Source organism: Magallana gigas, chromosome 8 (genome assembly GCF_963853765.1).
Source record: "Magallana gigas chromosome 8, xbMagGiga1.1, whole genome shotgun sequence".
NCBI lineage: Eukaryota > Metazoa > Mollusca > Bivalvia > Ostreida > Ostreidae > Magallana > Magallana gigas.
Genome location: NC_088860.1, coordinates 27,854,138 through 27,870,757, shown reverse-complemented (window position 1 = coordinate 27,870,757; position 16,620 = coordinate 27,854,138). Strand labels below are relative to the sequence as shown.

The 16,620-nt window shown below is 33.5% G+C and overlaps 1 protein-coding gene across 7 annotated transcripts in view; it reads left to right on the top strand.

The window, feature by feature from the left end:
• LOC105317077 (mitogen-activated protein kinase kinase kinase kinase 4) overlaps nt 1-16,620 on the top strand; it is a 68,507-nt gene that overhangs the window by 13,976 nt on the left and 37,911 nt on the right. For 3 of the 7 annotated variants that reach the window (XM_034471619.2, XM_034471618.2, XM_066069643.1), the window contains 9 exons: nt 179-236; nt 3,232-3,286; nt 3,517-3,595; nt 4,460-4,629; nt 6,029-6,107; nt 6,886-6,930; nt 9,324-9,550; nt 9,867-9,944; nt 14,613-14,647. In XM_034471619.2, the coding sequence (XP_034327510.2) occupies nt 179-236; nt 3,232-3,286; nt 3,517-3,595; nt 4,460-4,629; nt 6,029-6,107; nt 6,886-6,930; nt 9,324-9,550; nt 9,867-9,944; nt 14,613-14,647 (826 nt within the window). The remainder of the gene's footprint in view (nt 1-178; nt 237-3,231; nt 3,287-3,516; nt 3,596-4,459; nt 4,630-6,028; nt 6,108-6,885; nt 6,931-9,323; nt 9,551-9,866; nt 9,945-14,612; nt 14,648-16,620) is intronic. The other 4 variants (XM_034471622.2, XM_034471621.2, XM_034471620.2 and 1 more) reach the window with 3 other exon arrangements.

Sequence of the window (16,620 nt, the reverse complement as noted above, 5' to 3'; positions counted from 1 at the left end):
AATAGTTTTGAAATAGTTGTATGCTTGGAAGCTTTTATAGAATAATATAAAACGTAGAGGACATGTATTGCTTATGCAATACTCTCATAATGCTTGTTTTGCTCACTATATATGAATATGATTAAACGTTTTTAAGGTTTAGCAATGATTATATGGCATCTTAACCTTTGTTTTACAGGATGGCTCCTGAGGTCATTGCCTGTGATGAAAACCCAGATGCTACATATGACAACAGAGTGAGTTTAAGTGGGGTTAGGGATGAATCACACCTGGAATGGAAGGGGGCATACTCCTAAGATGTACATAAACATGCAAAATAAATTATGCATTAAGAAATAAATTACCTAAACAGCCGTAAAATTAAAACTCAAATAACAACAATTAAGCCCCTGTCACACTGTCACGATTTATACTACGATGGCCTACTAATGACTAAAAGTTAAAAATCGCCATTACTCGCCAGGTCAGTCTTGCAATAATTCTACAGGCGGTGCTTTTTTCGAATCTAGTACGACTCGACTATGATGTCTGCTCAACAATATCCGATGTTTGTGATAACAGAACGAGTTGTGGCGATTCATGTACGAATTTCAGCGATTAAGTAATGAACGTTTTGAGATCTTCCTACGAACAGGTAATATGGAAGACAAGTTTTATATGATACCCTTACGGAGTAGTACGAAATTGTACGATTGATACAACATATTACCACGAATATATACGAGTTTCTACGATTGTATATCTGTTTTGTTAATTTATAAAGTGAATATTAAACAAATAAATGATTGCATTATTTTTGCATAAAATACTTACCTGGAATTTTTTTTTTTTATTTCAAACATAAGATGAATAATGCAATCAGAGTAATTATATTCATATAGATTACAAAAGATGTATGAAAACAGGTAGAAGTAAATTTGTAAGTTAAGATTACCATCAAAAATACATATTGTGACAATGTTGGCAATTGTGAGTAAAATTGTTTTCATAATTTGCTGACGGATGATTATAAGTGTATTTATTAACGAACAAGATAATCGTGATATTGTTTTAATTCATGAATAATCATGAAAGTGGCAGCAGTAATGTTTGATTTATTCCCTGAATAAGATTATCAATAAAGAAAAAATTCGTATTTTAGATTGAAGAAATTACAAGTATATGTAAAATTTCGAATGAAAAGGTTCTGTAATAAACTTACATAATTACTGACCGATGTACTAAGTAATAAAAAAGAGAATACTATTGCAAACCACTAACTAGTCTCATACTGTGGAATCATTTAAATTCGTGGGGGCCAATTTTCGTGGATTATGACTGTTTGGCTCATTCGTGGGCATGTAATTTCGTGGATGCGTAGCCTAGCTACTGTTTCAGTACAAAGATAACTCTTTTTAAAATTGTTTTCGTTGAGGATTTAAATTCGTTGGACAGGGCTACCCACGAATTCCACGAAAATTGAGCCACCACGAATTTTAATGATTCCACAGTATTTTTTTAATAACTCATAGTTCACTCGCAAGGTCCTCATATTGCAATCGCCCCTAATCGCCTGTTTTCGTATTGTATTTGCATCAAATCGAACTACATTCCCATTCACTTGGAGGACACTCGGGGAAGACTCGAAAAACAATCGCATGAACTCGTAGAATATTCGAGGTAGATCGTAAAATATTTGTAGCATCGTACATACTACGTAGTTTCGCGAGTTTCCTACAAATGTAGAAGATATATTGCGACTGTGTGCATGAGTGCAGGGGATTGGGGTCTAAAATTGAATCTTATAGGAAAAATTTTAGGGTATATTGTTAAAAGGTTATATCTTGAAAACTGTTAAAGATATTGAAATGGGGTCTTCAGGTATATCTATATATTCCTGTTCCTTGTGTTAGAGGCATCAAATGGTATGTATTGGTCATGGGCCCTGGGGGTGGTCCTGACCTCCCCCCCCCCCCCTTTTTGAACAGGAAGTGCCTAAATATCTTAGAAACAGTTGAGATCCCCACCCCAAAGCCATAGATATTCTTGTTTCTTGTGTTAAGGGGCATCAAATGGTATGTAGGTTATGGGCCCTGGGGATGGTCCTGACCCCCCTTAAACAGGAAATGCCCAAATATCATGAAAACAATTGAGATCCCCACCCCTAAACCATAGATATTCTTGTTTCTTGTGTCTAGGGGCATCAAGTGGTATGTAGGTTATGGGCCCTGGGGATGGTCCTGACCCCCCCCCCCCCCCCTCTTTGAACAGGAAATTCCCAAATATCTTGGAAACAGTTGAGATCCCCACCCCAAAACCATATATATATTCTTGTTATTTGTGTTAAATGGCATCAAATGGTATGGCCTTAGCAGAATTTTGTGAAAAATCCTTGTCAGGTTTTTCTCCTCTTGCTCTAATCTGGTGCATACTTCACCAACAGAGTACCTTTGATCAAAGGGTGTGCAGTGATCTTGGCAAAAAGTAACCCCTTTTGTATGGATAACCCCTCCTACAGTTTTCAAGATGGGAAGTTTTTGTTTTGCAGATCAGTTGTACCTATATTGTAGATGTGCATATTACTTGAATTTTGATTTTTTATTATTTTGCGAAAAATTTTTAAAAAAAATGTTGTGCAGTAAGACATGATGCTTTCTTAAATTATCAGTCTAAAATATTAGCTGTTGAACTTTTTCATTTGAAAATTATTATGATACATAATTTTCTTATACCGGTAATATTATGACATATATCTACAGAATATTGCATGCTTTCTTCGAACTAATGACAGTAGATATTGAGAAGAATATGCACAAATTTGTGTATTGTTGATTCATGTAACTGGTTAAATGGTCAGAATGAATAGCAATTCTGCAATTGGTTGCTCTCTTTTTCAAAAAGATAACTTTTCTTTGACATTGAAGGAAGATGTTCTTTTTGGGGGTGGGTGGTAGGATGGTGTTTTGCTATAAGAAAGGACATGAGATGGTATTAGCTGTGAAAAATAAAGTTGGGAGCTTATTGACAGTGGGAAAAGTTGTTTGTAATTTCGGCTTTGTTTGTCCAAATTGTTACACCACTGAAAAACAAATGAATTAAAAATTAAGTGATGAAATAGATAAAATTAGCAAGATCAAAAATGTAAAAACATGTAAATGTTTGGGGTTTCCCATTAATCTTGCTAGAAGTTGAAAGATGTTGGTTATTTTGCCCACAATATTGTTAAAAAAGGTTCTATTTTGACAATTTCAGAGTGATCTATGGTCTTTAGGTATTACAGCGATAGAGATGGCTGAAGGAAAACCACGTAAGTATTCTCAACATACGCCATGGCCTGGCTCAGAAAAAGGCAAACTTGATAACCAGACTGCTTCAGGATATATTAACTGCATTAATTGTCATACATTTTGTAAAACAGGTCAAATAGTTTTGTAAAAAAAAAAAAAAAAAAAAAAAAAAATGTTAACATGATTTACTATGTGAGGTAAAAAAAAAGTTTCACATTTAATCGTTGAAGTTTTGTTGTCTGTTTTGCAGCACTTTGTGACATGCACCCAATGAGGGCTCTCTTTTTGATACCTAGAAATGCTCCACCAAGATTAAAATCAAACAGATGGTGAGTTGTCACAGCTTGCATGATTTTGAGAGGAAGATTGAAATCCTTTTGTTGTGTCTTTAAGAACTTTATTTATCATGCACATATAGAAGCAAGATGTCTGCTTTACTTCAAATATTTTTGAAAATAAAATAATGTAACAAAAAAAATCTCTCAAATATTTTTTTCTTTACTGATGAGGATTTTAAATTCTGAATTTCATTACTCAACACAATGATTTATGCTAAAAGAAGAAATTTATTATCCCCTGAGGCCTCACACAACTTATTGCGAAGGGGATATAGCATCAGTGCTGTGCGTGTGAGTGTATGTGTGTGTTTGTGTGTCTTCAGCTTAGAAGCAAGTTTAAAAGAAAACCCTTGCATGGATATTTATCATAATTCGTACACTTATTTGGCATGGTAAAAGGACAAAACCAGATAATTTTCAAGTCAGTTAGTTGAATACTTTTTAATATATCATTAAAATAACATTTTCAACAGAAATTTTACACTTGACAATAACTACTTCTGCTTCACATCTGTGAAACCAAAGTGAAAGTAAGCAGTTCAAATCAACAACTTGATATTTTTTGGATTTAGATCTAGTACAGGTAAAGAAAAAGTAGTTTTTGTAGTAATGGAGGGTTAGTAGAATGTTGTCTCCTCATTTACATTTGCATAACTATATATTCCTAAATAATGCATCCCCCACACAATAACTCATGTCGTGAGGGGGTGCCCTTGTTATATTTTCTTTTAGAATTTAAAAAAAAGATGTGTTGTTTTTCAATTTAAGAATTTGACAAATCTTTAGGCAATTTTAAAATTATTCAATTATTAATAAGTACACATTTGATATACCTTCATATTTATTGTTTTTCAGGTCATCACGGTTTTCTAATTTTGTGGAGACATGTCTGCTTAAAGATTATATGCACCGGCCAAATACCGAGACCTTACTTAAGCATCCATTTATAAAGGACCAACCTACAGAGAGACAAGTCCGAATTCAGCTCAAGGACCACATAGACAGGCACCGCAAAAAACGACCAGGTGAGTGTAGCCATCAGTGAGGAAACAATTTAGGCTATGTTCAGGTGCTTCAAGTACATTACAATCAAGATGTCATTTAGGCACCATCAAAATATGATGCCTCTTCAAAAACAAAGTAAAATGAAGTTTGAGAAGGACTTTTGAAGGACAATGAGCTTGGCCTGACTAAAGCATTAAAGCTGCTTGGTCTGATCTGTGTGGCAATTTATGTTATAAATAATTTTTCGTTTAGTAAGTAGTATGGTTAGAACTTTCGTCAAAATAAATACTGCAGATTCAGCATCTTTTCAAAGCTTGTACAGTGTGCACTACAGATTTCTAATGTTCATTACATAGTTTTATTATCCCCTCACACAACTTGGTGCGAAGGGGATTAAGCATCATTGCTGTGCGTGTGTGTGTATGTATGTATGAGTGTCCATTTCAGCCTATTAAGCAAAATTCAAAGAAAACCCTCGCATGCATATTTATCAAACTTCATACACTTTATAAGCATGGTTGAAGTACAACCCCAATCAATTTCAAGTTATTCTGTTAAATGTCTATTAAAATATCGTTAATTTGTAATTAACGATATTTTAATAGACATTTAACTTAAAATATAATTTTTTTGTGCGACTTGACAATAGACAATTCCAGTTTGCAAAAGTAAACATTTAAAATCAACAACTTGATATTTTGATGGATTTAGGCCCTGAAAGGTAAGAAATTGGGAGGTAAAAGGATGTCCAAAGTGAAAAATTAAAGCGAAAATTAAATTAAGTTCATCCTGATTTATTCAAAACAATCGTCTGAGACAAATATTGGGCTAAATTTCTCAAATTACTAAGAGAAGAACAGATTTATGATTCAGAACAAGTATCGTCAACATTATCACTTGGGAATTCATTTCATGATTATTGCTGTAGATACGTTACTCTTTTTTTAAAAATCGGGGTTGAAATTGCGACGTTAACTCTAATTTTTTCATAAGGCACACTACAAATAGCTAGATCTTAAGCTACCTTTCATATCCATTGTGAAACTTAAATTTACCTACACCTTTTGTCTGAATTCGTAATGTATGTCACAGAATAAAGATAATATAACTAAATTACTAAAGTTAAAACTATTTGTTTTCACTAGTAATGGGAGGAATCGTACTACCAATGTAACCCCCTCCCCCCAATGGATACACCCAAGAGCGTGCATGGGGATTAGGAATAACGGAATATTTTAATTTAAAGTGGTTTTAAAAAAGATAAATATTTAGTCTCTTCAATTACATGTGTATCCTAAATAATGCATTTCCCTCCACAATATTTCATTTTGCAAGGGAATGCTCTGCTTTGTGGTGCCCTTGTTTAATACTATTATGGTTGATTATATAGTGACTGTTGAATTTTGTGGCTGATTTTAGATGATGAGGACACCATGACAGAGTGGGTTCCCAGTGATGTTGAGGATGAAGAAGAAACAAACATGGCCGGTGAACCTAGGTAAGACAAAGAGTAGATCCAAAACCCTGTTAAATGAAGATAGAGATCTAAGAGGTGTTGGGAATAATTGCAAGCTACACTACATCAACAGATTACTGTCAAAGTATCAAGTTTTTTGTGTAGGTTTATTTAGTGGACATTTTTTTTCAAGTTAGCAAAGATTTGATTTGAAGAATTTGAGTGAATTGTATTACAGCTGAACTTCAATATCTCGAACACTAATATCTCAAATACAATGGATACGTCAAAGTGATTTTTAAGTCCATCCACTTAATTTTTAAAGTATTTTACCCTCAATATCTCGAATGCTCAGATATGTTTTTAAACAGTCCCATCTAGTTTGAGATAATATAGTTTGACTGTACTTAAGATAAAGATGGTGTGAATTGAAGAAAATGTTGAGCTGTATAAAAAAAATACTTTCCACAAAATATAATTCATGCATAACATGTAAGGTCCAGCTTTTTAAAAAAAAAAATTGAGTTGAAGAATTTGGTAAAAATTTTAAAAACTGTGTACGGATTTTATTATATCCTATACTGTGGTTTCATCAAAATTCGTTGAAAACCAATTTTCGTTATATCGTTGTTATGTTTATTAAAGAAATTAAATGTTTATTGAAGTGCAACTTCTATTGACATTTAGTACTGATGTACATTTCTGTATTGCCCATAAATATTATTGAAATTACAGTATTAATGAAATTACAGTATCTGTACATAATTTTATAACATTTAAACGTGTAAATTGGATAGTTAATTGGTTTTCCGTTTCTCAGCACTGCCCGTCGGAGGGAAAGTCGACAGGATCCAAACAGGCCAATGTAATCCATCAAATCCATTTATATTGATTATCTTGATTATTCTCTTACTGTACAACTGTGTAAAGCAGTGAAGATGTTGACCGGTCAATGGACATAAGATAAAGAGTAAAGGGGTGATGAGAAGTTTGTAGGTCAAATGGGATATATTGTAGGTCAGATGGGTGGGTGCATGGGGGTTGGCATTACCAAAGAGATGTCCATTGACCTAAGAATCGTCCTTGGTGCACACAGTTTGCATGTGTCTATAATGTGTAAGTTTCCAGTTAAATGATCCATTGGACCATATTCTCTTACTGAATGAATTCATGAAAGTTAATAAAAACGACTCTCTAAAATAGTTTAATGCATGACATCTTACATGACTTGCTTTACTGTGTATGTAAGTATCAGTAAAATTTCTTTGGATCCAGGACATACTTATAACTAGTCATCAGACTATCTTTGACTTTTCTGTTTCGGTATCATCAATTGCAATTGACTATTATTGTAAAAAAGAATTCAGTTTTGGACATCTTGTCTCATTTTTCTATCACTAATGTTTTCTCTCAGAAGATTTTTTAGCTCACCTGAGCTGAAAGCTGAAGTGAGCTTTTCTGATCACTTTTTGTCCGGCGTCCGTCTGTCCATCTGTCCGTCCGTCTGTTCGTCCGTCTATCTGTCTGTAAACTTTTTACATTTCGACTTCTTCTCCAGAACCACTCGGCCAATTTCAACCAAACTTGGCACAAAGCATCATTGGGTAAAGGGGATTCAAGTTTGCAAAAATAAAGAGCCACACTCTTTTTCAAAGAGAGATTATTAGGATTTATTGAAAATTTGCTGACATTTTTCAAAAAATCTTCTTCTCAAAAACCATTTGGCCAAGAAATCTGAAACTTATGTGGAAGCATCATTAGATAGTGTAGATTCAAGTTGGTTAAAATCATGGTCCCTGGGGGTAAGGTGGGCCACTCTGGGGGGTCAAAGTTTTACATAGAATATATAGAGTAAATTTTTTAAAATTTTCCTCTCAAAAACCATTTGGCCAAAAAAGCTGAAACTTGTGTGGAAGCATCCTCAGATATTGTAAACTCATGTTTGTTCAAATCATGGTCCCTGGAGGTGATGTGTGGCCACAATGGGGGGTCAAAGTTTTACATTGAGTTAATCTTTGAAATCTTCTTCTCAGAAACTAATCAGCCAGGAAAGCTGAAACTTGTTTGGAAGCATCCTTATATAATATAGATACAAATTTTTGAAAATCATGAACCCTGGGTGTAGGGTGGGGCCACGATGGGGGGTTGAACTTTTACATAGGAATATAAAGTGTAAATGTTTAAAATCATTTTCTCAAAAACTAATCAGCCAGGAAAGCTGAAACTTGTTTGGAAGTATCCTCAGGTAGAGTAGATTCAAGTTTGTTCAAATCATGAACCCCAGGGTAGAATGGGGTTACAACATGGGGGGGGGGGGGCTAAGCTAAAATATACATAGGAATATATATAGGAATATAGATAGAAATTTGTAAAAAATATCTTTTCCAAAAACTACTTGCTAAGAAAAGCTGTAACTTTACTGAAAGCAATCTCAGATAATGTAGATTTAGATTCTTTCAAATCAAAATCTTGTGGAGTAGGGAGGGGCCACATTGGGATTCCAATTTTATAATCGTTTGATGCTTGATTTAGGTATTGTTTCCATAGGACTCCGTTAAGCTGATTTTATCAAACCTATTGTTGCTCAGGTGAGCAATGTGGCCCATGGGCCTCTTGTTTTTTCAGGATTGAAAAAATCTATTGCTTTTACACAATATTGCTTTTATTTAATGGAAAAAAAATCAAGGCATATAACATAATTTTGTTTACTATTTTCACATTTTTTTTTTACTGAAACTATTCATTTGCAAAAGATTGTTTATTTTTACTTTGAATGTAAAATATTTTCTTAATAATTTTTAGAATAACCAAATGTAAAGTATATGATGAAATGATTATTGTTGAAAATCCAAATAGTAAAGAGGTCTGCAAGATGATGGTGCATATTATGCCTTATTTAAATTTGTTCAGTAGAAATTTAAATATTTATATTGAATATATATATTATAATGTACATAAGACATTTCATATATTTTTTCTAATTGAAAGTTCTACACTAATCATATTACATACTTTGAATATTAAATTTTGGAAATCAATTTTTCCCAAGAAAATTAATGAATAATGAAGAATGTGATTTTGAATATTCACTGGGCATTTCATAATTTATTTTTGAAATGTCATTCATTTTTCTACACTGATCATAATGTATAAAATTTTTGAATTTGAATTGATCAATCTTTTTTAAAAGATTTAAACTGAGTAACAGAGAACCTGTTCACTAAGATTATATAATAATCATCTTGTGTCTTGTTGCAGTTCCATCCTCCAGATCCCAGGAGAGTCGACTCTGAAGCGAAACTTTCAGTTGATTCAGCAGAGGGAAGGTCATCCACAGAACTCACGCCCTGTCCCCATCCAGCAGCAAGGTCGTCAGGGTCAAAGGCAGGCAAGCTCCAAACAGGGCTGGCCCGGGCCGTACCAACCCCCTCATCCAGGTCCCTCGCGGCAGCAACAGCAGATTAGCCGACCCCCCCAACCAATAGGTCAGTATAACACATCAAGTTAGGTTTGGTAAACCATCATATTAGTAAGGAGATTGTTAATGATATGTTAGAGGAAATAAAATGTTTATTATTTTATACATGCATTATTTCTTGGAGGTTTCAGTACCACTGTATGAATGGTTAAATTATTATCATATACTAATGTGACAATGAGAATCTAGATGTGGATTTCAAAAAGAAACTGCAAATTTTTAGGTTATAATAATACATGTACATATAAATACACAATTTGATTTCTTTATTTTTGTAACTGATTGTAAAACAGCATGGTTTTAATGCATTGTGTATGTACCAGAGGACATACCAGAGGAAATATCCAAGGACCTTAAGTCTGAAGACTATAGTGACTCGGGATCAGACGATGAACATGCAGGTCATAATGTACAAATATCTGCTTATTATTCAGAGCTATCCAGAGTTCTCACTAAAACAGGGATTTATTTATAGATTCAATTGGAAGAGAACATAAAGCTATATTCCAGGCTTCTTTCAGCTTTGAGGTGCCTTGTGCCTGTAAGAGTCTGATCAGATGTAACAGTTATATATAGGTACTCTGGAAAGCCATATAGAGATAAACTGTCTGATGTCTGCTTCAAAAATGGGAAGCCTTTTTAGCTCACCTGAGCTGAAAGCTCAAGTGAGCTATTCTGATCACATTTTGTCCGTCGTCCGTCTGTCCGTCCGTCTGTCCGTCCGTCCGTCTGTCCGTCTGTCCGTCTGTAAACTTTTTACATTTTGAACTTCTTCTCTAAAACCGCTTATCCAATTTCAACCAAATTTGGCACAAAGCATCCTTATGGGAGGGCGAATATAAATTGCAGAAATAAAAGTTTGATCTGTATTCAAAGCGGAGAAAACCTTGAAACTGTAGAAAAAGGGGGGTGCATTTTTAAAAATCTTCTTCTCAAGAACTACCGAGGCAAATTCAACCTAGTTTAGCATAAATTATCATTATGGGAAGGAAAATATAAATTGCAAAAATTAAAGTGTAATTCTGTTTCAAATCTGAGTTATTACGAAAATAATAATAAAGGAAAGGCGTGTTTCAATCAGTTTAATAGCTTCGGGTTCGGCATCCGGTAAAATGATTCCATACTTCTAAAACGAGGTTCTTTGTTTAAAGCAGCCATGACATTATACGAAAAAGGGTCGATCTGACTATGATGAATTTGCTTGTTGTGCAACAGTTCGCGTATGAAGGGAAATTTTGAAACATACCAAATATATTGGTGCCGATTTTGTGAAGTAAATTGAGGCTAAATATTTCAATGCGTTGACAGTTTTCACACATGACGTTGGTGTTAGCTTGTTCCGATATTCGTTTCGTTCTCATTATGCTTTGTAACCTGGAAACTATCGTCTGTATTTCGTGATTTTTACGTATCAAATCAAACAGAGACTCCGGTAAATCAAACAGTTAACTGTTTACCTGCGCAAATTAAGCAAAATCTGTTGTAGGGGTACTGAAATACAATTCATTCTATCGGTAATTCGGCATTATCTTTTGCGTAATGGTACATGTAGATTAATGCAATAGGTTTTGTTGAGATGCTCGGCATTTTCTCGAGTTTATTCAGTTTGAATAGAGTTTGATATCGCTGACGGAAATATGTAGGTATATACATGTATATATATGATTCATTTCGAAAAAATAAATTGTGTTCTTTATTTGTTATACATGTAGTGCATGTTTCTTGTGTTTAATTGTTTACAATTTCTATTTAGTAACCATATTTGAGTGTTAAGCTTCGAATTATAAGCAAGATACAGAAATTTGCTCACAATTCTATGTTTGTACACAGATCTAAAAAACTAAAGCTTAAAAAAGTAAAAAATTTGTCAATATTAATTAAGAAAATTTTCAAAGTCGTTTCTTCCAGAAACCAACTATAACAACTTATTGTATTGTAAACTTAACCTTTTTAGCTCACCTGAGGGTGGGGCCACAATGGGGGGGGGGGGGTCGAAATTTAACAAATGAATATATAGAGTAAATCTTTAAAAATCTTCTTCTCAGAAACTAATCAGCCAGGAAAGATAAAACTTGTGTGAAAGCATCATCAGGTAATGTAGATACAAATTTGTGAAAATCATGATCCCCGAAGGTAGGGTGGGGCCACAATGGGGAGTCGAAGTTTAACATAGGAATATATAGATTAAATCTTAAAAAATCTTCTCAGAAACTAAACGGCCAGGAAAGCTGACACTTGTGTGGAAGGATCCTCAGGTAGTGTAGATTCAAAGTTGTGAAAACCATGACCCCCGGGGTACGGTGAGGCCACAATGGGGGATCGAAGGTTAACATAGAAATATATAGAGTAAATCTTTAAAAATCTTCTTCTCAGAAACCAATCAGCCAGGAAAGCTGAAACTTGTGTTAAAGCATCTTCAGGTAGTGTAGATTCATAGTTGTGAAAATCATGACCCCCGGGGGTAGGGTGGGGCCACAATGGAGGATCGAAGTTTAACATAGGAATATATAGAGTAAATCTTTAAAAATCTTCTTCTCAGAAAATTATCAGCCAGGAAAGCTGACACTTGTGTGGATGCATCCTCAGGTAGTGTAAATTCAAAGTTGTGAAAATCATGACCCCCGGGGGTAGGGTGGGGCCACAATGAAGGATCGAAGTTAAACATAGGAATATAAAGAGTAAATCTTTAAAAATCTTCTCAGAAACTAATCAGCCGGCAATGCTGAAACTTGTTCGGAAGCATCCTCAGGTAGTGTTGATTCAACGTTGTGAAAATAATAACCCCTGGGGGTAGAATGGGGCCACAATTGGGGGTCGAAGTTTAACATATGATTATATAGTAAATCTTTAAAAATCTTCTTCTCAGAAACTAATTAGCCAGGAAAGCTGAAACTTGTGTGGAAGCATCCTCAGGTAGTGTAGATTCAAATTTTTGAAAATCATAACCCTGGGGGTAGGTTTGGGCCACAATGGGAGGTCGATGTTTTTACATAGGAATAAACAGAGTAAATCTTTAAAAATCTTCTTCTCAGAAACTAATCAGCCAGGAAAGCTGAAACTTGTGTGAAAGCATCCTCAGGTAGTGTAGATTCATAGTTGTGAAAATCATGATCCCCAGGGGTAGGGTGGGGCCACAATGGGGGCTCAAAGTTTAACAAAGGAATATATAGGGTAAATCTTTAAAAATCTTCTCAGAAACTAATCAGCCAGATGCTCTTTATAATTGTTAAGACTTAGGCCACAGGACAATTCTTTGGCCTCCCGAGAAGGTTCAGAGTTTGATGTACGTTTATATCCCATATATAAATTATTGTTAAGGATCTTTTTGAGAACTGCAATACTCAACATATGATATGACTATAAAATCATCCTGTTAGAAAAGGGACTAATGATTAATATAAACATAGGAATATCCAGGGGAAAATGGATTTTATTTATACAGGATCTACATGTATTATTGTCCAGATAGTTTGTATTATGACTCCATTAAGCTGATTTTATCATACAGATTGTTCCTCAGGTGAGCGATGTGGCCCATGGGCCTCTTGTTCTAACAGCTATTCAATTGCCAAATTATACAATTACTAAAACTAAAACTTTAACCAGTGGTCACCATCCATAGAGACTCAATACATTACATGTATTAGGAAGTATAAAAAATGTAAATCATACTGATTGTGAATTAATCAATATAACAACACCAGAAATGAAATGTGTTCACAAAAATATAATGAATCGTAATTGTGATATTTTGAAATTTTCCAGATTTATTTTTATGCCCCTGTCATGAAATGGCTGGGTCATACAGTGTTACCCTGTTCCATCATTTTATCCTTCTGTCATCATTCACTTTCCAACCATTATATCAACAACCTTTGCATGCATCAACTCAAATTTGATATATGGATGTATCTTATAAATATAAAGGCTGAGTTCAAAGTTGGTTTTGGTCCAATGATTGTTGACAGACTTATGCCTCTTGAACTTTGAAAAAAAATAGGAAATTCACTTTCCGATCATTATCTCAACAACCGTTGCACACATTCAACTCTTTGATATATGGATGTATCTTATAATTATACAGGTTGAGTTTAAATTTGGTTCCTGTCCAATGATTTTTGACAGAGTTGTGCCTCTTGAACTTGAAAAATGAAAAATTCTCAGTTTTCACTCTCAAACATTAGAAGGGGTGTATATAATAAGCTGATATTTCATATATAGGTTATTTACAAGAAAATACAGCCATAGTTTGAATTTAGTTTCGGTCCGATGATTTTTGACATGGTTATGCCTCTTGAATTTAGGGAAAAATGGGAAATTCCTAGTTTCTGCTCTTTAACTTTTTAAGTGATGCATATGTAAAGTTTATATTTCATATAAGGTTAATTTACTAGAAAATACAGATTAAGTTTGAACTTGGTTTCAGTCCGATGATATTTGACAGAGTTATGCCTCTTGAACTTAAAAGAAAATGAGTAATTAACTTATTCTGCAATTAAATAAATGTTATACTAATTTTGGCATTTGAAATTTTTGTCACCTGCGGAGGCATTTATGGCATTATGACACATCTAGTTATTCATTTAGATCTCAAAATTATTAAAATTTGACAGGCATTGCTGGTACTTTTTAGAGTCATGTCAGAAACTTTTATCAACTTATGAAAAAGAGAAATGTAGGAGGCTCATACTTGGCTTAAAAATTGCCTGTTACCTGAGAGGGTATTGTGATTCTGCAGATGTCATTTTTTTTGGACAATTAATTTTTATTTAATGATATATTGTAGAAACATTATATGTATGTATTGCATGCTTCCATCTATTCTGAAAAAAAATTTGATTTGTTTTGTTGAAGGATTTAAAATAGTGCAATGCTTTGCTACATTTAGATGAAAGGCTTCAAATATACAACTGCTTTCATAGTATACTGTAATTCGTAGAAGAGAGCCATACATCAGAGGATCATTTTACTAATATTTTATTAATTATGCATGTACACTGCAGTATATTGGAGTGACAGTCAATATAAAAAATTAAGATTTTGGTTATAATTTTGTTTTTATTTGATAGATCAAAGACCCTCCAGCAAAGCCCAGAAACCAGAGGTAAGTCTGGGATGAACATATGCAATTATCAAAAAAATCTTGCAGGCATTGACATGAGTTTCAGATATTTGAATTAAATCTTATCCTGAAATAAAGGGAATTTGTCAGTTCTTTCTGAAGGACCAAAATTCAAGAATATTAAGAAAATATTCAATTCCTTCTATTATGACAGTATTTTTAGCTCGCCTAAGCCAAAGACTCAAATGAGCTTTTCTGATCAAAATCTGTTAGTTGTCTGTCATTGTTGTCATCGTCATTGTAAACTTTTTGCATTTTCATCTTATCCTCCTAAACCACTAAGGCTAATTTCAACCAAACTTGACAAAAAGCATTTTTGGGGAAGGGGGTTCAAGTTTGATCATGAATGGCCTCTGTAAAGGAGAGATAATTTCGAATTATTCAAAATTTGTTGATATCTTTTAAAAATCTTCTTAAAAACCATCTGGCCTATAAAGCTGAATCTTGTGTGGAAACACAACTTGTGTGTCAATTCAAGTTTGTTCAAATCATGATCTCTGGTTGAATTTTTACATTTCAATAAATAAAGAAAAATCTTATTCTTAAAAAATGAAAACAACAAAAGGCATTCAATTTTAAACTAAGAAATTTGTTGGAGAAAATTTGGAAATCTATGAAAAACAGATGCTGTAGTACTTTGTGTTTGATATGAAGGTGTTATATCCTCCTCCCATTTTTATGTATAAGACAAAAAGTAGTTGGCAATGTCATATGATATAGATTGATATTCAAAAAGATTGAGACATTATTTTATTTGGCAGGAAAATAAATAATTAAATTTTTTTTCTCTTTTAACATAATCAAATTCAGCATTGTAGTTTATAGGATATTGGTAACTTTTATAAATACCGTAAAGTCTCTTGTATAGTACACACTTTTTTTCTGCTAAAATTTGATCAAAAGTTGGGATTGCGCATTATACATAGGAACAAAATATTAACCCATTTTTTTAGAACTGTGTTAAGATACAGCGGAAGAATATGTCTTCCGATATCGAATGTTATGCAAGTTGTATAAGTGTACACTAGACATATTTATTCAAAAATGCCATATTAATTTTATTTTTATGTACTAGAATATTTATCCACTTGGACCACTGTTTCTTTCATCAAACAAGTTCTGGCCAGTGTATTCGCCATTACATAACCAGCCTAATGTTGACTCGTTGCTTGGTCAATGTTTGGGTAAAAATATCCAGTGAAGCAGGCAACTGTCTCAGGTCAGACTTCACAGTTTTGTTTAGTGCAGGAAGATAAGCAATATGATTTAAAACTCATTAACTTTGTACCCCGTACTGCAACTGTTTTACATACTAATAGACACTGTTGAAAATAGACCGATCATTTGTAAGACTTAATAATCATGATATATGACATTCAGACGTCTTCTTCACAATGTTTTTAACAATAATCAAAGAATTTGAATAGTTATCAATTAAGTCATTGCTTTTCTTGAAGTTTTGGTTTAGATCTGCGAACTTTATTACTTTTAAGCACTTTAAATACATTATCAATACATTCACCCATTAACTTTTAAAAAATCTTGTTAGGTAATTTCTTTGTTTTTTGGTTGCGTGTTATACATAGGAACAATTGTTTCTTCAGTATTTTACATCCAACTTTTGTCATGTGTAATATATACAGGTGTGTGCCATACACAAAATTTACGTTGTCAGAAAAGTTTTCACCGTCATTCACATAGCGTGTATAGCTTTGATAATAATTAACTGTAGCCTACATGCTTTATCATTACAGTAAAGCAAACAAGAAATCGAGAAATGCATACCTGTCAACATTCCAAATATTTTTTGGGGGAGAAAACGCGCGACGACCTTTTTTGATAGTAAAAAGTCATCGCACGTTCTTTTAGTTCATACTGATAACTAAGAAATAACAAATGATACACTTTAATGTTCTTTATTGTAATTGTAAGCTACTGATTTAGTCAGTTTTAGA